General features: G+C 46.6%; 1 protein-coding gene across 1 annotated transcript; it reads right to left on the bottom strand.

The window, feature by feature from the left end:
- Positions 1-51: 51 nt before the first annotated feature.
- LOC108050696 (cadherin-related tumor suppressor) lies at positions 52-24,450 on the bottom strand. Its single transcript, XM_017132489.1, has 9 exons — positions 23,937-24,450; positions 14,824-20,376; positions 11,277-11,585; positions 10,985-11,218; positions 10,714-10,915; positions 10,365-10,651; positions 7,080-9,842; positions 3,467-7,023; positions 52-3,403 (listed from the first exon to the last, which is right to left on the bottom strand). The coding sequence occupies exons 2-9, from the start codon at positions 20,278-20,280 to the stop codon at positions 724-726; spliced, it is 15,489 nt and encodes a 5,162-aa protein (XP_016987978.1). The 5' UTR covers positions 20,281-20,376; positions 23,937-24,450; the 3' UTR covers positions 52-723.
- Between the last annotated feature and the right edge of the window lie 1,076 nt (positions 24,451-25,526).

Genomic DNA, 25,526 nt, shown 5'->3' on the forward strand with positions numbered 1-25,526 from the left:
AATTTTCAAATGAAAAGAAACAAAAAAGTCCAACGACTATTGATGGTTAATATGTATTTAATAACATTTTACTACGAATTAGAAATACAAGCTTACGTACATATACACGGTGTTTTTAGCTATATCTAAAGGAATGCGAAGTATCTCTGAAATTAATTGTCTAAAACTACAACTAAGGCAGTTAGTTAGGGGATGTTGGGCGAGATTGTCAATAAATTAGAACAATGTTAAAATGTACTTAAATGGCGGTAAAAATCAATACATAGTGTTGCTGAAACTATCTTAATATAGCACTCGGGAAATCATTTACACAAGTACAGAATTCCAATTAATCAGCAATAGAAATGATCCACAATTAATGAGAATGTTAATGTATGGAAGTATCAGTCGTTACAGTTTCGCCTTCGAACCCTTAACGAAAGTGCACTTAGGATGGTTGACCTTGATACAAGGCGTTCATATAAGATTAAAGTCTTATTTTTCTACAAATTTACGATTCTACATTTTCTTTAACTTAATATCTATCCTCGTTACGTTTTCGTTGTACATTGCGAAATAAAATGGCATTACTTAACATCTACTATGAAAGGATGCAACTTTACACAAAATTTACATACACGATTTTCGAGAATACCCCATGTTTTTCAACTATTTTCAGGCTTGCAGACCGTTGCTATCCCAGAATTTTGAAGTTCTGTGAATCACATTAGTAAATTTAATATATTACACGTACTCCTCAGGAGCCGCCGGTCCATTCGATGATGGCATTCGCAGCGTGGACACAACTTGGGTTTGCTGCTGCTGTTGCTGTTGTGACGGCGGTCCGTTTGTATCCGGAAGTTCGGCGATATCCTTAAAGACGCCCATCAGGTTTTCGTAGCTGGGCCCCCAATTCAGTAAGTACTCCCAACCGAGCGTGGTGGCCGATGGGGATGCAGCGCCATTGGCCTTTCGATAGATTCCGCTCAGATGGTTGGCTATGTCATCATCGCTGGCTACCAGAGTACTCAGCGATCCACGAAATGACGACTCGAATCCGTCGTAGGCGTGCGGCGGAATGGGCGGGGTCTTGACCACACTCGTCGGTGGATTTCTCCCCGTATCTCCTCCACTGAGGGCTCTCGACACGGGACTGCGTCCATCCAGAAGGCTCTTACTGGTCGAATACTTTCCATCGCCACTTAGACTGTTATTGTCGTACTCGATCTCCGAGCAGGTGAAGCTATCGTTGCCGCTTTCGTCTGTAGAAGTGGAACTGTGGGCATCCACATCCCCGCCCAAGGACATGTGGAGGGCACTACTCGACACTCGAGGTGCCTCACTGCTGGAGGAGACGGCATCCAGGGTGGAGATCAAACTGCAAGTTCGTGGTCTAGCATTCAGCCTCTCAATCTCCTCGGCTGTCAGTCCCATGGATGTCTGCTGACTCTGCTGCTGCGGAACTCCCGGCTTCTGCCTACTGGCACTGGAACTTTGTCCGGATAGTTGCGACATCACCGGACTGTTCAAGCTGCGTTCACTGTTGCTGTGGGCATCCTTGCCAACGCCACCGGAACTGGAGGTGGTGGCCAGTAGGGCGCTTTGGAGCGGCTTGCCGGATATGTCGTGCAGGGTGAGGATACGCGGCTGTTGGGAGCTCAACTCGGAACTGGGCGAAAGCCTGGCCAGCGGAGTGCTCTGATGGGTGCGGGATGCACTGGTGGGCGGTGGCGGTGGTTGGCCACCTTGATTGCGGGTCACAAATGGAGCAGCATGACGGTGCTGTTGCTGCTGCTGCTGCGAACCGGAACTCTGGTGTTTGTGGTGCGTATAGGCGGAAACCGGTGGAGCAGTGGCCTTGTACTTCCGCAAACCACCCGCTTCCCTATAACCCTTGTAATGGTACACAATATCAATGTCGGAGGGAGCAATTGAGCTGGCATTCTCCAGGTCGTAGTGCTCCGGGTACTCGGAACCCAGATCAACGGAGCCGGCGTGCTCAAGTGGAAGTGGATGGAGGGGCGGAATGGCCAGGTGGTGATCCTCCCGAATCAGTGGACTCTCCCGCTCTATGATATCCGGACGCTGGGGACGTTGTTGCGGCTGCTGTTGGGGTAACTCCGCCGTGGGCTCCTTAAACTTCTTGGTCAGCAGTTCAGGACCCACCAAGTGATGACTACCAACAGGTGGACGCATGTGGTCGCCAGCTCCAACTGGCGGCGAAGGAGCTTCACTGGGATGAAGATTACGCACCATGACGTGATCCACTTGACTCGGTGGCACTGGACCGCCGGGATGTTTGATCTTAAAACCAGGCACACCACAACTCAAGCTGCCGATCTTCTCCTGCTTTCCTCGGAACCGATAGATAACATAGGAACCCAGTATGGCCACCACCAGGATGACGAAGAAGACGATAACCAAGGTGAAACCAATGCTTAAGGGATCGGCCACCTGGGCGGCATCTTGACCCATGTCTCCGCTGCAACCGGACTCAATCTTGCCATGATATCGAACCTCGGAAAAGATGCTGCCTGATCCATTTAACGGCTGCAGTTCGTTGTTCACTGTGACATTGGCCAGGCATCCAACGAAGTGTTCTCCACCCACATTGAAAGTGGTCAAATAGGGATCCAAAAAGTCATGCACTCCGGCAATATCCAGTTCATCGCCCACTTTGTGGCCATCGATCAGTAGCCTCAAACTCCGACTTTCGCTGTACAAACTGACATTGTGCCATTTGCCATCGTTTAGCTGAGAAGATTCCTGCACTGTCATGTTGATGGAGAGATGCTGCTTGGAGTAGTAAACCAAGCGGCCTTCCTGGAGCGATAGCGAAGTAAACATTTGGTTGGTGGCCGTATAAAGGAGCTGTCCCTGATCCTTGTAAGTGCGGAATAGAAGACTCAGCATTTTGGGGGTTTCGTAGATCTGGGAAGCGGTACTAAAGTTGTTGGCAGCTCCCACTTGACGACGCTCCCTTAGCTGACTGTTATCCAACCAGGCACTTTTGCTACTGTAAAGGTTATCCAGCAGCTGCATTCGGCGATATATTTCGGAGATCCTGAACTCCACGAAGGCGCCACCACTTAGGGTAATGGGTTCCAAGGAGTCCGAGCAATCCGGCGACTGCAAATAGCTGCCGCACTGACACAGCGAACTGGACCACCGATCAATGCATTGTCCTGCAAATCCTCCACAGCGTTCAATGGCCAAAGCGGGCTGACACGCTTGTCGATTGCATCCTGGCAAAATGCCCCTTTGCTGAAGCGGTGAGCTCAGGTTCAGAGCACGTCCTCCAATGTGCACACTGTGCAGACAGCCAACAAGATCATCACTGTGGACTTGGCCAGGACGCTCCAAAATGGGATCAGCCGATGACAAGCCGCCGATCATCAAAGGCTGCTTATTGAAGTTGAGAGTTCTGTTGAAGATAAGCCACAACAATATTATACCCTGGTATGAAAAATGTAAATAGGGAACTTACCCAACGGGTCCCACTTCGGCCGCATAGCAACTGGAATCTCCGGGCGTGCACTCCGTACATATTTCTCCGGAATCCGCACACTTGGACACACTGAGAGACATTACACGTCCATTTCGAGTGGCCGTGACCTTGTGCCATCCTCCGTCGGCCAGATTCCGTCCGGCAATCACCGTGCTGATGGCAGTGCGAGCTCCTCCGGATGAGAAGTACGCCTTGCCGTGCACCAATTCGATGGCCAGGAAGTCCGATCTTCCGCCACTCTGCATTCCGTAATTGTAGAGCAGCAAGGAGTTCGGTTTCGTGGTAGCGAAAACGATGGATATGTCATTGGTGGTGACATCCAGAGCAGGGAAAGTCATATACGAGAGAGGTTGGAATCCGTAGCTAAAGCGTTCACAATGCCTTCCATATCGTCCCGGGGTGCAGTTGCACTTGTATCCCGGCTTAAGACTTACACATAGTCCACCATGTAGACAGGGATTGGGACGACATGAGTCAGCCACACTCTCGCACTGATTGCCGCGGAACCCAGATCGACAAATGCAGAAATAAGACGATCCATCCGAACTCCGTTGACAACTTCCTCCATTTCGACATGGCTTGCTGTAGCACACATCACTGCGCTCCTTTTCGCATTGTTTGCCATCTCGATTGGCCGGACACATGCACTGGAAATCGCTACCCAAGCGGCGGCATTGGAATTGTAAATGGCAAGGATTTGGCACGCAAGGATCCTGTCTACGGCTGCATTGATCCCCGGAGAAACCCCTGGTGCACTGGCAACTATAATCATGTACGATCCGAGGTCCACTTACCACCAAAGAGGGACTATCCAGGATAACAAAGTTGTGGGCATCCAGCAGTCGAATTGTGGCACTGCACACTCCTCCATTTTCGCACACATCTGGTTCACTACAGGGTTCGTAGCCCACAATCACCTCTTTCTGAAGAAGTTCCGAAAAAGCCGACCGTTTTTCTCGCAAGCGTTCAATCAAGTGCCTGGGTTGTTGATAGCCACTCTTTGCTGATTTTACGGCCATTAGCACTTGGAGACTAGTGGAGTTCCCTCCCCCACCCTCCAGTAGACTATACAAAAGGATTTCATCCTCGTTGCCCATTCTAGACTTAATCATCTCCAGCATTGGTCTATAGTGATTGGCCAAGAAATGGTTAGCCGTCATGTTGCGCACCATTATGGAAACTGAATTCGCCAGGGTCTCATTGTTGAAACTCTGGAAGGCCACACTCACTTTAGAGCTAACATCCCCATGCTTTCCATCATTACCCGTGTAGCTGAAGACAGAAGCTATCGGTGTGGTATGCGATGTGGTAACAAGATCACAAGCTCGTGGAATGGCCAATTGCATCTGACTCTGGGCGGGATTCTTCTGAAGGCGACAACGATAATCACCCACAATGTCAATGTCATTGGGACGCACATCAGCCAGCTTAACATTCGATGGTAGATCGCCATTAAATAGACTGACAGTCAAGTCCATACTTCTCGTTGTTGAGGGATTATCGTTCTGATCCAAAACTGTGATGGTGAGCAGGTGTTGGGACCTTTGTTTTGGCTTTCCACTGTCCTCCACCTCGATTATTGCCTCCAGGATGGGTGTGACCTCCCTATCGTAACTGGTGGTAGACTTAACCAGACCAGTGTTTTTGTCAATATTCAGCCAGGATTTGTGTTTACCAGCAATTAACTGATAGGTGAAGGGTCCACCGTTTCGGGGTAGATCCGGATCAGTGGCCATTAAAGTCATGATGGAAGATCCAGCTGGTTCGTTCTCGGAAATGTAGCCGCTTAGGGCTTCTGGTGTGAGGGTGGGACCATTGTCATTCACATCTTCGAGTTCTATGTGAACAGTAGCACTTCCCGTTTGCGGGGGCAACCCAGTGTCTATTGCTCCAATCACCAAATTATAAGTGGCAATTTCCTCGCGATCCAGATGACTTGACGTACTAATCTCACCCGTCTGCACATCGATCTTAAAGCTCTGCTTGAGGTTGCCGTTGATGATGGAATAACTAAACTGATTGTTCTGCGGCCTCACATCCTTGTCAATAGCTTTCACAGTCTTTACCTTTGTGCCTATTGGAGCAGCCTCGGAAATGGTCGCGGTGTAGTAGTGTTTAATGAACTCCGGAGGATCATTGCCATCCTGAATCGAGATGATGACCTGAGCGTCATCAGTGTCATTGCCTCGAATACTGCCGTAGTTTTTGGCCATCACGGTGAGCACCACTCGGTTTTGGGTTTCACGATCCAAATGCCGGGCTACATAAATCAAACCAGTGTGTGTGTCAATTCCGAATCCTTTGTCGTTACTGGAACCCACCAACAGGTAGTAAACACGTCCATCTTCTCCGCTATCTTTGTCCGTGGCCTGAACAGCACCCACTCTGGTGCCCACGGCTGATGTTTCAGAGACATCGAAGTGGAAAACTGGCTGAAGAAACTGGGGGTAAAACTCATTTACACCCAGCACATGCACATACAGATTTGCATAGCTCTCCATGCTGGAATCCGGGTTCTTTGCCTTAAGTTGGAGTGTGTAGACGCGGCGTTCCTCGTAATCAAAAGAAACCGCCGACGAAATGCTACCATTACTTTGGTTCATCATAAAAAAGTGACGATCCGTTCCGCTGGGTAAAAATGAATAATGAATGATAGCATTTTTCGGCGAATCCTTATCCGTGGCATGGGCCTGGAACACAAAAGTGCCCACCGGTTTGTTTTCGGGTATATAACCGTGGTATTCCTTCTGGTCGAACACAGGTGGATTATCGTTCACATCCGTCAAGATAATGGTAAGCGTTGCAACTGCGGACAATGGTTGGTAGCCCAGATCCTGAACCGTAATGTTCAAGTGGTATTCTTGTATTAGATCATAATCCAGTTGCTGCTGTATCACAATTCCGCCCGTGCGTTCATCAACACTGAAGTCATGTCGCTCGTTGCCACCAGAAATTGCATATCGCAGCATGCCATTTGGACCCACATCATCGTCTGTGGCGCCGACTGTTATGATGGTGGAACCAACGGGCTCGTTCTCGGGCACAATAACCTGGTAGCTGTTGACCGAGAACATCGGAGTGTCTAGATTGTCTCCGGTCACCACGATAATGACGCGAGTCTCATCAGACTGTGGAGGAACCCCGCGATCCGTTGCCCTCACAACCAATTCATATCGAGTCATGGGGGGCACTTGGAGTGGTCTTACCAGAGTGATCCAACCGTCATGTCGACCGATCATGAAGTTTGAGTTTAGATCGGAGGACACCAGGAAATAGTCCATTTCATTAACACCCGCATCCTGTTTGTCAGTTGCGTGGACACGAACAATTCGCTGGCCACGCACCGCATCCTCTGGCAATGGAGCCAGATACTCCTCTTGTTCGAACTTCGGAGGATTATTGTGAGCATCCACGATGTTGATATTCACCAGGCACTCGGAATATAGCGGCGGCTTTCCATTATCCGTTGCCAAAACGGTGAGGGCATACATGTTCTCCGGGGAGCGAACATACTGAGAGTGCTTGAAGCGTACCGCCTGTTGGGTAAATAGATTAATACTGAATACTAAATTACAGCTTAATTAATATTTACCTTTTTGCTAAAGACCTCCCCGGTGGCCGGATCAATGCTGAACATGGGTGACGGCTGTTGCAGTGAGTAGGAGATGACCGAGTTGGGACCTTGTTTATCGCGATCTGTGGCTATGATCTGGCCCACTAATGCAATCGATTGCTGCAGCTCCGGGAAGCTAAAGCTGTAGAAGCTGTGCTCGAATTCCGGGGCATTGTCATTCTGGTCTTGGATCGTGATTGTTATGGGTGTCTCTGCACGCCAGGCTCCATCCGAAGCCACCACTTTCAGGACGTACTCGTCCTGCTGCTCGCGATCAAGATGACCGGCCACAGTAATATTGCCACTCTGTGGCTCGATGCGGAACTTCTCGCCAGGATTCTCGCTGAACGAGTAGGAGGCATTGGCATTGGCACCCAGATCCAAATCGGAGGAGGTCACACGGATCACAAAGCTGCCGATCTCGGCATTCTCGGTTACATTCAAGGAGAAGAGACGCGTAAACTTGGGCGGATTATCGTTCTTATCCAAAAGATGCAGCAGCACACTGGCTGTGCCAGTTAAATGGGGCACTCCCTGATCCACGGCTTCCACAACGAAAGCGTAGTCACCGATTTCCTCCCGATCCAGTCGCATCCTGGTGTAAATCTCGCCCGATTCCATGATCTCAAAGGTGCCATCGAAATCATTCTGTAAGCGACAGATGACCTTACCATTGTCGCCGGAATCGCGATCGCTGGCTTTAATTACGGCTATCAACTGAGGCGGTGACTCCTCCTCCAAAACTTCTACGTTATAAATGAGTTTCTCCAAGATGGGTGCGTTATCATTGGCATCCGTCACGTTCAGGGTTATTAAAGTAACACTACGCAGGCTTGGGATATCGCCATCGGCTGCCTCAATCCAAATCTCGTAGAGATGTGTCAACTCATAGTCCAAGCCATCTGGTCCCACGCTCAACACTCCGCTATGAGCATCCACTCTCAAAGAGTCTCCAATATTTCCGCCTGCTATGGCATAGCGCATTTTACCCGCCAATCCTTTCTTAGGCGATGCAGCACTGACTTTGGTTATCATTTTGCCTGGCTGTACATCCTCCGACATGGTAAAGTGGCTATTGGTCATGTAGGCGAAGGTTGGAAAGAGCTCCGGAGGTCGAAGGATTACAGTCAGTTCAGCCTTGGAACTTAGAGGGGTTTCACCTTGATCTATTGCAGTTATAACAATTGTGTAAGTCAAATCCCCAGGAGATTTGCTGTTACTCTTGAGCTCCAGCTTTGTGCTCACTACTCCTGTCTTGGTGTTTATATCGAAGTAGTGCTGGTCTCTACCACTGATGCTGTACTGAACCACAGCGTTCTTGCCTTCATCCAAGTCCAAGGCCTGGGCTCCAAAAACAAACTCACCCGTACTGATTCTATCCGGAACGGTGACGTTGTAACTGCCAGAGTCAAATTTGGGAACGTTGTCGTTAACATCGGACACACTTATTGTCAGGTTTACGGACGAGGCTCGTGGCTCCGTAATGGAACTGTCCTGCGCCATGAGTGTTAAATAGTAAACGGAAGTCTCCTCACGATCCAGCGAAGTGGCCGTCGTAATCTCCCCGGTGGCCGAGTCAATGTAAAACCGATTCATGTACTCGCCAAGTAGGCTAAAGCGCAGTTTGGAGTTTAGTCCTTCATCTTTATCAGTGGCCTTGGGTCGCAGGACATGAGTGCCAGGTGGAAAATTCTCCCGTACAGTGGTGTGATAGGATTGCAGTTCGAAGACAGGATCATTGTCGTTGATGTCCTTCACCTCCACTCGTACGATTCCAGTGCCCGTAAGTGGAGGGGAACCCGTGTCCATTGCCACCAATGTCAGGGTATACTCGCTCTGTTGCTCTCGATCCAGTGGTTTAAGCAATGCAATGTCACCAGAAGAGGCATTAATGCGGAAGAGATCACTATCGCCTTCCTTTAGGAAATAGCGCACTTGCGAATTCAGAGGGGGGGTGTCAGCATCGTAGGCGTTTACCGTGAGCACATAGCCACCATTCGGCGGCACTGTGTTCTCCATGACCCTCGCCAGGTAAGGGGAATCCAAGAATGTGGGCCTATTATCGTTAATATCCAGGATATTGATGGTCAACTCCGCCGTGTCACCGGCTGGATTATCCAAAGCGCAGTCTTCGGCGCGAACTGTAAGGGAGTAGCGCGAAAGTCGTTCATAGTTCAAATTCTTGGCAACCCGCACCACACCCGTGTCCTCACTAATGCTAAAGTCATGGTTCTGATCACCCATTACTATGGAATATCGGATGCGACCATTAGCACCTTCGTCCACATCAGTGGCGGATACTTGGAGGACCATGGCACCAATGCTGGCGTTTTCCGCCACCGAGGCCGAGTATTGCTTCGGATCGAAAACGGGACTATTGTCGTTTTCATCCAGAATTCGGATGAGCAACTGCGACACCGTGTACTGAGGTGGTTCTCCGCGATCGCGGGCAGTGATATTGAGGAGATAGCTTGAACGCAACTCGCGATCTAGTGCATTCACTACGTGCAACTGTCCATCTTTCTGGTTCAGAGAGAAGGGTAGCGGCACGGATTGACCCATGTCCTCGACTGTGGCCTCCTTCATGAGATAATCGATTAAACCGTTTTTGCCCTCGTCATTGTCGACAGCTTTGACAGCGATAACGACCGTGTTGATAGCCACATTCTCCATGATCGCCGTTTCGTTTGCGGAAACGAAGACGGGCACTTCGTCGTTGACATCTTTGATGACTATCGATACCTAGGAAGAAAGTGCGGATTAGTATTTGGCTAATTGTGTTTCATGACAGCTTAGATAAAGTACGGTGAGTGTGTTGTAAGTTGCCAAGCGAGCGATAAAGAATGAGAACGGGTTTTGCTGTGCCTAAAACTAATCTCCTAATTTATTAGGGCTCCACGATCTAAGCATTTCAGTCAAATCTGAACGCCTAGGTAATTGCTATTAATGTGCTACAGCTAGATAAAAAAACGAGAATCGTGTAAGCCGACTATAATACACTTACACAAAATCAATAACAAGTTCAAGTTAATTTCAATAAAAATGTAACTGTTTTTTTATATTTAAGAATATAATTATATAATATTTAAAATAATGTATGTTGTTCATAACACATTACTTAACTATTTAATTCCTTTATAAATAGAAAGTTAAAATAGTAACTCAGCCATAAAGACAAAAATTCAGAAAATCAAATCCATGTTTTTTTGTAAAAAACTTATTGTTTCCTTTCTGGGTTAGTTGGTTAGTTTTAGGAACACCTACCTTTGCAGTCGACGACAATCGCTGCTGCTGTTGATGGGCCAGAAACTGCTGCTGATTCTGCTGGTATCGTCTGGGCGATCGATACTTGAGCTTCAACTGCGTCTCCTCCAGTTCGCTGAAGGATGCGAACTCATCGGCGCAATCGCGGGCGGTCACAGTAAGTGTGTACGTGGATCGGTGTTCCCTGTCCAAATGGCGGCGAGTGCGGATAGTGCCATTGCTATCGATTCCGAACTCCAAGTCGGCGTCCCCTGCGGTAATGCTGTACTCAATGAGTCCGTTGTTGCCTGCAGAAGATGATAGTAAGGAATCTGCAGGAGATGACAGGAAATATTTTTAGCTAGCTCACCTGAATCAATGTCCTTCGCTGACACAGTGACCACCTCATTGCCGATGGGCACATTCTCAAACACCTCACTTGAATAGCTCATGGGGTCGAAAATAGGAGCATTGTCGTTCAGATCGAGCACGTTGCAGTAGACCGTAATGGTTGTGGACAGACTGGGTTGTCCATTATCCTGGGCCTGAACTATTAAGATGTAGTGCTGAACCTGTTGGAAGGGTTAAATAAAAATGTCAAGTATTTTCCCAACTAAGAATCAATTGAATTTGGTTCCCACCTCTTCGTAATCCAGTCGAGCGGTCAGGGTCAGCATTCCTGTTTGCGGATTCAGACTAAACACGTCGTTCGCCCAATCCGATACCACTCCGTAGGACAGCTGGGCATTCTGGCCGAGATCAGCATCCCTGGCCACAATCTGACCCACTTGGTAGCCACGCTGAGCATTTTCGGGTATGTCAAAGGAGTACACGGTGTCCTCGAACATGGGCGGATTGTCGTTGGTATCGCTCACCTGAGAATAAGTTGTAAAATTTGAATTTAAACTTTAAATTTCCTTGCTTTACTCTTACCAGGATGGTGGCATATGCCTCTGTGTACTGCACCCCATCGGAAACGCGGATCCGTAGCTCGTACTTGCTCTTCGTCTCCCGATCGAGAGTGTCGTTGAGAAGAAGTTTCCCCGTTGGCGGCTCCAGCAGGAACTTGCCATCGTGGCCATCCATCAGGAGGAACGTCACCGAACCGAGAGTATCCGGATCGTGGGCTCGCAGTGTGGCGATGGTGTGTCCAATCTCCAGGTCCTCGCTGACATTAAAGACGAACGGGGTGTCGAGGAACTGCGGGGGACTATCGTTCTTGTCGAGAACTGTTACTCTGACCTGCAGGGGAATATAAAGCGTATTCGTTGCGTCAATAACACTGACCCACTTGGCTGGTGGAGAAGGGGGAATACAAGCTGGCATCAGCGATATCGCATCGAGCGGAAACTAGTTCCATATTTGGCACTAAATGCCCAGAATACTCTGTGTACGAGCATCCACTTATGTGCCCGCCGAACTTCTGTCGCAATGTCAATCGCATTCTTCATCTCTCTTAACCTGGCCCCGAAATGACCCGCTTACACTCGGATCTGACTATATGGGATATGGTATATGGTATATGGTATATGGGATATGCGCAGCCAGTTGCCACAGCTTGAACTTTCTGTTTATGACCGAGCGAATTATAGTTTAGGCCATTTCTCTTCGAGGTCAGCACGAACAAAACCAGCTACTTAAACATTGAAATTTTACCATTACCATTGTCACCGAAAAAGCACCATTTTGCTCTTGTTCTAATTAATTTAAAAGTTTTGAGGTCTAACTATCAAAAAAACCAATGCGACATAAACATGAAAATAAAAAGTACGAAATAAGAAAGGTGATTTTGGGCACACATGGCCTTTCTAAAGCAATTAACTGTGTAAAAGTCGGGAAAATTTTAGGAATCAATCGAAAGCACGGGTAAGACTAGCCGGCGGTCTAGAAAAGCCAACTCGTAAGTCTCTTAGCCAAGTCGCACATGCAGGACAAAGAGCCATGAAGGCAATAAATACTCCAGAGTCGGATCCAGAGTCGTGAAATATAGCGTCATGTGCTGGAATGATGGTGTTAAGTCGGTGCTGGGCGAGTAAATACGGCATTTGTAATAAAATGTATGCAAATTTGTAACATCAGACGGCAGAAACGAGGATGAGCTGAGGTGCTGGTAGGGATCCACTTCCACTCACGAATGCATTAGTGGGCAGTCTGAGGAGCAAAACACCATTTGGATGCCCGCGGCCGGGTGAAATGTGTGCGGCTAATTGAACTAATTTGAGGCAGTGGAAAGCGGGTGCAGCTGCAGAAAATGTAACCATTTGTCAATCCGCGTAATGGCCACGAAAGAGAGCCCATGGAAACACGACGACTTGCAACGGAACGGGGCAGAAACTAGCGTTGGGATGGCCATAAATTTGCGTGAAATTCCAAACCAAGAAATCGGATCAGGGGACATTTTGATGGAAGGCCAAATGACATTCGCTCGCTTGTTTGCCCACTTTTAATTGCGATTATTTCCCAAGCAGGTCGAGAATCGCAGACTAGAAAGCGCAGCTTAATTGGGTTCTGCGATCATTAAAGTTTATGCTAACTGCTTATTAGCAGGAAAAAAAGTCCATTCAGACCATACCATTAATATTTAACCATACTGAATGAAATACATTGGATAACCAAAGTCTATTAACTAACTAGTGTCCCCAAAAATCGCCACCGGATGAAGTCTCTTTTTCGATCCCAACATCGCAAATATTTAAAATTAACGCGAAAAAAATTGAAAACATGACAATCGTTTTAAATCAATGCAACCACGATTTGATTGAAACCCTCTTCGCACGCGAGAACCAGCGATCGAAACATCCACTAAACCATAGTTGCTTGTACTAACCCAAGGCTGTGTTTTTTCTTTGCATTTTTTTCAGCTTCTTGCACGAAACTGGAACTGGAACTACACACATTTGCATGCGTGCATTGTTGGAATACCTACGCATACGACGTGTTGGCCATGAACACGCGGATCGGCGAGAAAAGGCAAAAAGGCTTTAGGAACTTCGATGGCTGCCTGCTAAGAAGAAGAATCTGGCCCCAAAGAAAAGACTGCAAAGGGAAGAATCGAAAAGAGTCTACACAGAAAGAAAAAAATGGTGTTTCATTATGATCTTTTAGATCTTAAAAATCTTTACCATATTATTTGTCTTAGACTGCTCCTAGGAATTTTAATATATTTTATAAACCTAATGTTTTAAGTGGGAAGTATAGCCATAACTCAATTTTTTATTTTTTATAATTAAGCCGAATTGAATATTTCACATTAAGAAGAAACGAAAAATGCTGTATTACCAACACAATATTTGTGGAGCTCCATTTGAAATTGGTCCTAATTTGTTTTGGTGTACTTGAGCCGGGTTCCTTTGGCCTTTGTTCTCTCTTCTTTTCCCGCTTGGAAACCAGTACAAGGAGGTCTGCAGCGGCCTGCGAAATACCCTGCAACCGAAGAGGGGCGGAACACAGGCGATCGGGAGAGCTCGACTCGGGTGAGTAGGGTACTGGGCATAATTAAAGGCATCTGCCAATGAAGCAACTTATTATAATTCTATCCCTGCGGCCCATTTATGCAGCGCTGGGATGTAAAATATTTTCTCGATACACAGGTCTGTCTGGTTGCCCACCGCCCCTGCCCCTGACCCTTCCCCCAATCAAAATTCATTCAACAGATAGCTGGGCTTAGGGACGAGAGTCCGCTCGATCTTCATCGGCCTGTTAATTTGCATCTGAAGGCATAACCGCATGTGCATGTGCAGAAAAGGATGACTGAGGGACTGCAGCACTGGAACTCTGGAGTGGTTGGCGTGTAATCAACATTTCATATCAGCACAAGACATTAAAAGCGCATTAGTGCGGTCTCGACTTGCACTGATAAGCCCTTGAAACTGCCCCAGAAATGGCCGACACGGCAACAACAACAACCAGCGAAAAGCAACCATATCCCTATATTCCCATATTGCCATTCGCAGGCCGTACCTTTTGCTACAAAGTAAAAGAAAGGTCGGTCTTAAAGTAAGTTCGAAGTCCCCTTGGTGTAAGTAATCGCAATCTGATAAAAGCCTTTCTTGAATTCCGAACGTTATGATCAAAGTGTGTCTGATACATTGGAACATTAGCATTGATACGAAAAACGAAGTTTTACTTAAGTTAAGAATGTCAAAAAATTGTAACGCTTTAAAATTGTTCAGAAGGTAGAAAAATTAAAGTTATAAAATTATTGAAAAAATTTTAGTATTTTAAAAAATAAAAAAAGAAAAAACATTTTTAAGAAAGAAACGAATCTTCAAAGTAAAAGAGTATATATTTATATTTATTTACAGCAAAAGTAAAAACAACAAAATTTTGAAGCTAGAAGCTCATTTCAACTGTGCTATTACGGCTTGTGAATATGTAAAACCTTTTAATGTTATTTACTCATCGAAAAAATATATTATTTTATAATATAATAGTATAATATAATTTGTATAATATATAATCATTTTGTCTAGCAACTCACCTTGGTGCGTGATGTGCGCGGTGGTCCCCCAAGAGCAATGGCGTAGACCTCCACCTCGTAGTCGTCGGGTCCAGCCTCTCTGTCCAATTCAGCGGCTGTGGACAGGATTCCCAGCTTGGCATCGATGTCAAACAGGCGATCAACCTGCCCATGTGATCCTGCTGCCGTGACATTGGTCACAAAGTACTCTATTTCGGCGCCCGCCAGATGAGCAGTCACTGTGAGAATGCTCGTGCCAATGGGCTCGTTCTCATACACCGAACCGGAAAGCATATCCCGCCGTTCGAACTGCGGCACGGATGACTCACTTCCGGCGGAACCCGGCGTGATGATCGTGATGTACACTTCGCTGCTGCGACGCTCGCTCTGCACCGCTTCATCGGTGGCTTTTAAAGTGAGTTGGTAGTGCACCTCCTGCTTGAATTGGGGTCCCGGGGTAAAGGTTATTATTCCCGTGTTCCTCTGAAGCCGGAACAGCTCCTGTTGGCCACTGACTATCTCGTAGGTCACCAGGCCGTTGCTCGATGAGTCTGCATCCTTGGCATGCACTTGCATCACAGCCGTGCTGCTTCCTTTGGCAGTTGGTTTCGCCGGTAGAATCGCAGCATTCATGGACACAAACACGGGGGCATTGTCGTTGATGTCCTCCACAATCACGGTGACCAGCTTTTCCGTGGAGAGCTGTCGTTCCGACGGCTGAGCCCGATCCGTGGCCACCACTGTCAGGCGAAAAGTGTCGATGGATTCGCGATCTATCTCCCTTAGTGTATGAATCACACCCGTCTCCGTGTTTATGCCAAAGTGTCGTCCTTGCGAAAGTTGGGGTTCCTGTTTGCTGATCGCGTAGCTCACCTTGCCGTTGAGTCCCGAATCTGGATCGTCTGCAGTGACAGTCACAATGGGTGTCTTCAGGGGAATCCCCTCCTTGATCTGTCGAACAATCGCAGTGCTAGGAAAAATCGGTGGGTTGTCGTTATCATCCACAACCAGTACGTTGTATAGAACAGTGGTGGACAGCGAGGGAGTGCCGCAATCGGAGGCGGTAATGTTAAGAGTGTAGCTGGTTATGTCCTCGTAGTCCAAAAGCTTATGCAGATAGAGGCTGCCTGTAGTGCTGTCAATATGGAAAGTGTCCCGGCGATTGCCAGCCGATATGCTGAACACCACCTGGCTATTCACTCCCTGATCCGCATCACTGGCCCTGAAACGCATCAGTTCCGTGCCTGTTGGACTTGTCTCCAAAACGGAAACCTCACTGCTCGACTGTGTGAACTCCGGGGCATTGTCGTTCTCGTCCAGAACCACAATCGTAATGCTGGCATTGGAGCTTAGTGGGTGTTTAAGGGCAGCATCCCGGGCCACAACGATCAGGTGATGAATCTCCTGGGATTCCCGATCTAAGCTGCGGGCCAGCGAAAGCTGTCCTGTGGCACTGTCCAGGCTAAATTGACCCGCCTCATTACCCTTGGCCAATGTGTAGTAGACATCTCCATTCAGGCCCTCATCGGCATCTTGGGTGAAGACGTGGGTGATATGCGTTCCCTCAGAGGCGCCCTCAGAAATGGTCACATGGTAAGGAGCTCGCAGGAATTCCGGCGCATTATCGTTAACATCTGTGACAATCACCTTCACTTTGACTTTATCCTGCAGACGGGGATTGCCATTGTCCGAAACTGTGGCCTCCAGCAGCATGTAATTTCCCGCCAAGGATCCCCTCAGGTTTCCCTCTTCACTTCCCGCCTCCGAGTTCCTGCTCACTTTAACCAGAGCCTCGCGGTCGAAAGGACGTAGAGTCTTGATGAAACCATTCCTCGTATCTATCGTGAAGTCCTGCGTCTGACTGGAAAGCGTAAAACTAAGCTCCGCATTCCGTCCGATATCCCGATCCACAGCCGTGAGTTTACCCACAAACGTATCCGCAGGCGCATTCTCCGGAATACTGAACGTAAATGTGCTGTTGGTAAACTGCGGTGCATTGTCGTTTTCATCGATCACATGGATCACCACGGGGACCACCGAGGATCTGGATGGCTGGCCGGCATCCCGGCAGGAAACTGTGAGGGCATAGTAATCCCGCTCCTCGCGATCGAGTGGAGCTCTTACAAACAGAAAACCATCGGGAAATACGCCGAACATGCGCTCATTGTTGCCTTCGATGATTTCGTACGAGATTCGACCGTTCTCACCCAAATCAATATCCGTAGCGGCCAGTGCAAAAAATCGAGTATTTACTTTCGTGGTCTCCGGCAGAGAAGTTTCGTAGGAGGTGTGGTCGAACACCGGCGTGTGATCGTTGACATCGGCTATGAACAGCGAAAGACCGAACTTACTGGAGAGCGGAGGACTTCCCGCGTCCGTGGCCATTAGTTCCACGTGAATCACCGATCCCGGCTCCGCTCTTAATGGCCTTTGCAGGTAGAGTACTCCAGTGACTGGTCCAATGCGGAACTGCTGATCGGGATTGTTGGTGAGACTGTAGCTAATTCTACTGTTTACACCCGCATCCCGATCCCGCACTCTAGATAAGTAGATCTCCTGGCCCACGGCCGCATTCTCCGGCAGCCAGATCGTGGGATCTGAATCGCGATCCAGGGAGAAAACGGGGGCGTTATCATTCAGATCGATTATGGCAATATTCACACTGCACTGGCCATGTAAAACGACCGAGGAACTGGCCGTGGAACTGGCCAAGATTGTCAAGCGATAGTGGGCCTGCTCCTCGCGATCCAAAGTGCGGGCGGTGGTGATGCGACCACTTCTGGAATCAATTTGGAAATTCTGATCCCTGTCTCCCTGGATGATATCATACTCGATGGGCATATTTTGCTTGCCATGCGGGGACTTTACCTGCACGATCCCCACCTCGCGATTCGATTGCTTTGGCTTCTGCTGCTCGTGATCCTCGAGCATCTGGAACTCATAACCACCCTGCCCCTGACCACACTCGAGCACCTCCGACTTGGACTTGAGCACAATCTCCACCACTGCGTCCGTTTGGCTCCTCCGTTGCCCAGCATCACGTGCCGAGATTTGCAGTCTGTAGTGGGGCTTCAGGTGCATCGATGTGGCAACATCGCCACGCAGGCTGATGGCACCAGATCGCGCGTCCAGCTGGAACAGGCCCTCGCCACCTGACTCCAGTCGGTACTCAATTAAGGCATTATCGCCATCGTCTTGATCTGAGGCCGTGACTTGGAGCAGGGTCTGCTCGTTCGCCTTCTCCTTCTCCCTGGCTTTGCTATCATCATCGGCGAGCGTGTAGATGTAGTGTCTGGGATAAAACTCGGGATTGTTATCGTTCACATCGGCCACATTTAGCCAAACGGTGGCCGTGGCCGATTGGGGCGTGGGTGCTCCCTGATCGCGGGCAATCACGGGGATCTCGTAGCGCGACATTTTCTCACGATCGAGCGGCAGGCGCGTTGTTAATTGGCCCGTTAACGCATCGAGGGCAAACTGTCGCGGGTACAGGCGTTCCACGCTGGGCGCCAGGGCAAAGGTCACCGAACCATTGGTGCCCTGATCATGGTCAGTGGCCGACACCAAAGCCACCAGCGTTTGCGGTGGCGCATCCTCGCCCAGGGTAACATTCTGCTCCATTTGGCTAAACTGCGGTGCTTCATCGTTCTCGTCTAGAATAATGACTTTCAGCTGGGTATAGGCAAATTTGGGATTTGGACCTCCATCCCGCGCAGAGATACTCAGTTCTATGGTGTCACGAACCTCTCTATCTAGCGGTCCCGAGGACACAATCAATCCCGTCAGCGGATCCATGGAGAACCACTTTAGCTCGTTGCCTGAAAGAATATCGTAGTGAACCTGGGCATTTACGCCGGTGTCCTCATCTGTGGCCGTAATCGAGGCCACAAAACTTCCAGTGGGTGCCAATTCACTCAGCACCGCCGAATATTCAGATTTCTCAAATACAGGCTCATGATCATTCACATCGTTCACATCAATGATAAGGTGGGCTGTTGTAGTCCTTGCAGGGGATCCCTGATCCATTGCCACCACCGTCAAGTTGTATTTGCCAATCTCCTCGCGATCCAGGACTCCATTTACCCTTACTATGTGCAGATCGGCAGCCTCCTCGAGGCGAAAGTGCCTCAACTCGTTGCCAGAAACAATCCGCACCGCTGTTTTGCCATTTAAACCGGAATCGGAATCCTTAACGGCTACGGCTGCTACCACGGTTCCATTCACCGCATTCTCATCCACAGTGGCCACTTTTCCGCCATCTGGAAAGTACCGGAAACTGATGATGGGATCGTGATCGTTGGTGTCCAGCAGATTCACTGTCACATAAGTACGACCATCCTGCCTGGGTGACCCATGATCTCGGGCAAACACAGTGAAGACGCAGCTTTTCTGGTTGGAGGAGCTCTTGACATTCGTCTGCGGGGGACAGTTCACTCGCTCCGTGGTGGAAATGACTCCCGTCTCCGGATTCACCGTGAATTGGTGCTCCGTTTCGGCCAGATAGTAGGTGATCTTGCTGTTGTCCCCCAAATCATTGTCCGATGCCATGACAGTCACGACTGGAGTTCCCGGTAGTGCCGTTTCATTCAGTGATACATTATAATCGCTGTGATCGAAGATCGGGGGATTGTCATTGACATCCAGAATAGTGACATTAACTTGGAGGAACCCAAAACGCGGTGGAGATCCTCCATCCCTCGCTGAGATATTCAGTTGGTAGCTGCCACGTGACTCGCGATCCAGATTACCTGTGGTTTCCAGGTGTAGATAGGAATTATCTCCACTGGGATTGGCCGTGGTGGCCAGACGGAATTTATTGTCCACATTTCCAGCCACGATCTCGTACTGATCCGACACTCCGTTTTCCCCAAAATCAGCATCAGTGGCGGCATCCAGGAGTAATCGAGTCCCCGAAGTAGCACTTTCGGAGAAGGATATGGCAATACTGGGTTCGGGAAACTCCGGAGAATTGTCATTAACATCCAGCACCTTGATCCTCACTTCAATAGGGTAAGTGGGCTGCGAAGAGAGCACCACCAAATCGTAGTGGTCGCGCATTCCTTCCCGATCGAGCACCACATTGGTCTTCACCTCGCCCGTTACCGGATCGAGTGTGAACTCTCGAGGAGGTTCGTTGAATCGGTACGAAAACTTTGGCTTTGTGGGTATGAAACCAACGGAGGTTCCTCTCGGCTGACCCTCGAGCACCTCGAAATCGGCACTGGTGTCCACGGCACGGGACTGCATTTCACCCGACGGCGAGGAACTCCTCCTTCTCGGAAAGGCGGCATATTGTTCATAGGTTGTGGCATAACTCCGGCCGCGCGGTGCCAGTAGCTCCAGTTTTGTGTCACCTGTTTGGCACAAGGATTCCTTGGCCAGCAGCAGGAAAAACAGGAGCAGGAGCCTCTCCATCTTTGGAGCGGATGGGAGGCTGTGTCTAATGTTTATTCTTAATTTATTTTGCACTTTCTTCATTTGTTGCACTTTTGTCTTGTTTCTCACTCTCTGAATGCATCTTAGAACTCGTCATTTTGCGTTACTTGAATGGTTTCTTGATTTGTCGCCTGTCGCCTGAAAGCAAAAAGAAAGGAAAAATTAGTCATATGGTAAACAATGCCTAGTGCTAATTAGATATTGACGTGCTCGTGCCACTTGTTGGGAAAACGCTTTCAATTAACAAACACTTTTATGCCCCGCGCTCACCAAGCATATCAGCTATTTCATACTTCGTCGAGCATAAAATTAGTAAAGCTCAATTCAGTGCAACATGAGGCGCTAAAGCGTAAAATCGACTATCGCAATAATGGGGATTTCTGCCTGAAACTCAATATATGAATGATTTTGAATTTGATTTGTTGATTAAACAATTTGACCAAAAATAAATTATTTTTACTTAATTCGATTTTACAAAAAAAAATTTTAATCTTAAAAAAATATTAAAATGGGGGAAGGTTAATTTAATTAATAAATGAAAAAACCAAAAGATTGAGATTGTTATTTCAGTTATTAAAATTACCTTTTTCAACACATAGTTACTATTTTTGGTAACAGCAATCATTATAACATTTAATTAAGAGATACAACAAGTGAAATGCAACCAAACTAATTTTTTAATGCTGCCATGTATTAATTTCTCTTTTCCAATTATTAACAGCAGGTTGTACCTTTTTAATAGAAAAACAATGGGTTCAAGATATTTTCTCTGAGTTTCTAAATCCAACTTTAAGCTACCAAGGAGCTTACCAAAATCAAAAGACTTAGAACACGAACTTGAGCATAACTCAGATATTTGAATACAAAAATTCCTTCTTAGTTATCATTCAGTTTTCCTATACACCTCTATACTTTAACCCTACCAATCTCATAATAAGTCCCCTTCAACCCACGCCCATTTTCAATCTGAGAAATACGGGCGAATGGACACGAAAGAAGCTCCAGTCCAGCGCTCAAATTGATTGAAATACAGAGAGACCAACTGGAGCTGCTGGTCCTAGGCTTTTAGGAAAATCTAATCAAGATTTAGGCGGCGTCTATTAATCAAACGAAATTCCGAAACACATACTGAGACAGAAACGGCGATGGAGACAACGACCGAAAGAAGGGAAAATTTCCATTAATAGCATGCGTGTCAGCTTTGGACCAAATTAATGCTTTGTGGGCAATCTCTTGTTAACCTGAGACTCTAAGAATATCAATACAAAGGCAATAAGCCCCCTGCCTCCACCTCCATCCCTTTATACAATGTTGCGGCGCTCTAAAACAAGCTAACTGATTCGTATTCGTATTAACACCCAAATTTCTATATGATAGGCCCAGAAATACCCTGTTCATGGATAAAAGTAACACTACTTAAGGCTACCCCTCCTATAAACATTTTTTAAAATTTTAAATAATAAATAAGCTCAGTTCATATATAAATTACTATAATTAATTTTGCATCCCTCGAAGAATTGCTAATATTCTGTAGTGGAATAATCGATACGGATTATTCGAAAAGCTTGTTAAATCTTAATCTAACATGCGAATACTCCTGAATGGGATTAAAAATCACTAGAGTGACTAACTAGACAAAACTCATGGCAGTGAACCCGCAGAATCTGTCAGAATTTGGACTGGGGTCCGAATCGAATCGAATCAGATCTCTTTGTCTTTTCAGATACGTAGTTAAAATACGTCGTAAATTTCGTTTTTGCTGTCTGAAGTTTCTGAAGCCCAACCCGTTCATTAATCTTAAAAATCTACCTGCTCTAATGGTATTGTTAGCTGTCGGTGTTGTTTTTGTTGCCGGAGCTGTTCCTTTGCAATCTTCTCATTTCGTTTTTGGTCTCTATCAAATTTATTTTTTATGTATTGGTGTTTTGTCTTCTTTATTGTTTTCCAACACACAAATACATGAGCCTAAATCTATAGGAAGGTATTTGTCCGTGTCCGGGATGTCGGTTCTCTGTTTCTATCGAATACCGATTGCATTAGTAATCCTCGTTCCAGATTTTCTAAGAATTTTAAAAGCCTGGCCCCTCCGTTAATAAAAGTGTCAAAATTTTAATACTTTAGATTTTTGAATAAACGGATATCAGTTTTTTTCCCCATACAAATATTACTTTCATTGGTGATGCATGAGCTGTCCGCCCCGAAACCTTCAAAGCTCATTTGGAGTTCACTATGCACGGTTCACGAATGGCAGAAAAATTTAAATATTGTCTCAAAGAAAGGAAAGAAAAGCAAAACCCATTTGTTTGATTGATGTATGCATATTAGTTTATCCGTCTGCTTTACACTTTCCCATACGCACCGATTGGCTTATGGCATATCTGGTTTCCACGCCATTAATATCGATACTGTGGCCGTGCGGGCTATTTTTAAGAGCTCATAAAATACCTCAGCTGTGCATGACCCGGCTAGTTTATGCGGCGAGCGACATTTGCAATGCAAATTCAAATCCAAGTCCAAACCCACAACAAAGGGCAGGCTCTGCGGACCAGAGATATCATAGCTAGAACCACCGAAAAAGAACAGAAACCACAACCGAACGAGTCGGCAAAAATTTCGTGATGATGCCCCAAGCACACCCGATACCGATCCCGATTTCTTTCCTTATTATTATGAATTTTTATTTTATTTGAGCTTTTCACTTTACATCTCACTACAAAGTTTCAGCTCCAGTCGAGCCATGTTGGAAACGTGTTTTTCATATTTCCATATTCATTTAAATTTTGCTCGCGAGCGGGATACCAGCTATAAGGTCTTGAAAGAGAGGGGACTTACAAGACTGTCCAGGAATATTTTCTTTCTTCTTTCTCCCGTTCGTCGATATTTCTGACAATAACAAAACAAACCGAAAAAAAACGACAATTTTCAGCCATTACGTGGCAGCGAGGCGTTTCATGCTCAACTCAACCAGAGATCTCGGCTTTGCTTTTCGTTGAGCCCCAGCATCCGACAACAACATCAACTTCAGAGGCCAACCTTTACAACCACAACTGCCTACGTTACCGTTGCTGGCTTATAATAATTCCACAATTAATCTTGTACGCTTTGTACCCAGCTTTGTGCATATGTGTATTTGTGTTAACTAAAAATGTTTTCTATATAAAAAGTTGTCTATAAACGTATTTCGTTAAGCATCAAAAATTAAAGTTATAAGACTAAAACTTACTATAATAACTAATCTAAACTAATTTTTTATTATTTTTTATTTTTTGTTTAAAAGATCTTGAATAATTTGGTTTAAAGAGGTACAAAAATGTAAAGCATATCAGCTTTATATGAAGATATTTTTAAAATTGAACAAAAATAAATTCAGAATAAAATTCGAATAGTTTGTGTTGATCGCGTCTATGAGATGTATACTGCGCCTGGCTTTTTGCATACCAGACTCCTATTCCTATTCGGATTTGGTTATGAATGCATTAGCTTAAAACAGCCTTTCTTAAAAGGCGCGTGGGCAGGGAAAAAGTGATTTGCGTTCCGCGCTGGCTTATTGATTTTATGCAAATAACCTGGCTGAGATTGGCAATATTCTCTGATTCTCGATGGGATTACAAGGTGATATTTGGGGGGAAAAAAAACGTTCAGAAAGGAAACCCGCAAATATCTATCCTGTATGAGTATGAATGTTTATGAGTACCTACCATTTTTCTTCACATTTTTACATGCATTTTGGTGTTGGTGGGCTCACACACACACATACACATGGACACGACAGCACACACACAGTTACACGCACGGGGGCACACACACACATGTACTCAGCATGTATATTTTTTTTCCTTCAGCAAAACGTGTTTTGCCTCATTTTTCGCTCTTGTATATATGGCTTGTAGCTGGTTGCTGTTGTTGCTGCTGCTTGCAGCAACGTTGTTGGAATTTTTCACTTATAAAAATTTGCAACGGCGACACACACACACAAAAACAGAGGTAAACTTGGGAGCGAGTTGGGGATCCAGCTGCTCGAGATTTAGCGAATTAGCCTTTGGGGGTGGTATATCCTCAATTACGCGTTAGCTTTTCTTATGGGTATTATTTTGACAGAATTATCCTGTAATAATCGTGGTCGCACCTTCACTTTTTTGTCAACCGTTTTCACGCACGCGCGCCTTTTAATCAGTCTCGTGCCGAAGATATCGACCTAAACCACTCGCTCAGTGGTCGCAACGGAACTGAGTGGCTCTAACTTTGGATCCAGCAGAGATTCGCCTGAGAGCTCAGGACTGGAAAGCCGTCAGGCGGGTTTTGACCCACTAAAGAGAGGCAGACCCACCCGAGGAGCACGACTCTCCGGAGAATCGGTCGATTATTCTCTCGCGACTCTACCTGTTGTAGCTGCAACACATTTTTCACTTGTTGCAGTTTCGTTTTTCATTTTCTTGTTCGGAACAGCGCTCTCGGAGTCTCGGTCTTCAACTTCGTCTTTGGTCCAGTCCAGTCCAACGAGATTCAATAGCCACCGGCGACCCATACACAGCAACAATAAAAAATTACTGGGGGTACTTCAGTTGACTCCGGTTCACTGGCGCTTTGTTTATGTATCACTGGTATCAATAGATGTAATTCGCAGGTCAAATACACACGTCACTTATTACCAATATATATGTACATATGATAACGCAGGGGAGGTTATATGTATATTTTATAAAGCATTGTAGACATTGTAATTGATAAACAAATGTAGACATTGTAATTGATAAACAGTCTCAATAATATTGATTTTAGAGGATTTGTTAATTTGTTTAATTTAAAATTGAAATCACAAAGAATGGGATCTATTTTTTAGGTGATATGTATATTATAATTTTTGCAAGTACTTACCATATTCCACTCTCGTCATTCCAATCCTCTATCAGTAATCCCATTGTTTTCCGTGCAGTAGTTGTATTTGTTACTGTGCTCAGTCGTGCTCACTCGGTCCTACTAGAATCCATGGACTGGAAGGAGGAGCACTCCTCACTCCCATGTCGCAGGTTCGGGATAAGAAATTCTTTAGCCGCTCTCTTCGGTTGGTTCTCCCGGTCTCAGAGAATCCCGCTCTCTGTGGACTCTTTTATTTGGCTACTTCCCTGGATCGCTCCGATCGGACCGTCTTTTCTTGGCCAGTGCGGTAGAATTTTGTTTAGCATAGAAACTGGTTTCAAATTAAAATTATCGCTGGTCATTTTTCTTATGGTTAGTTGTCGTTTACTTTGCCGTTGTTGTTTTTGCTGTTGCTGCTGCTGGTGGTGCCT

The sequence above is a fragment of the Drosophila rhopaloa genome, unplaced genomic scaffold (assembly GCF_018152115.1).
Source record: "Drosophila rhopaloa isolate 14029-0021.01 unplaced genomic scaffold, ASM1815211v1 contig_2, whole genome shotgun sequence".
Taxonomy (NCBI): Eukaryota; Metazoa; Arthropoda; class Insecta; order Diptera; family Drosophilidae; genus Drosophila; species Drosophila rhopaloa.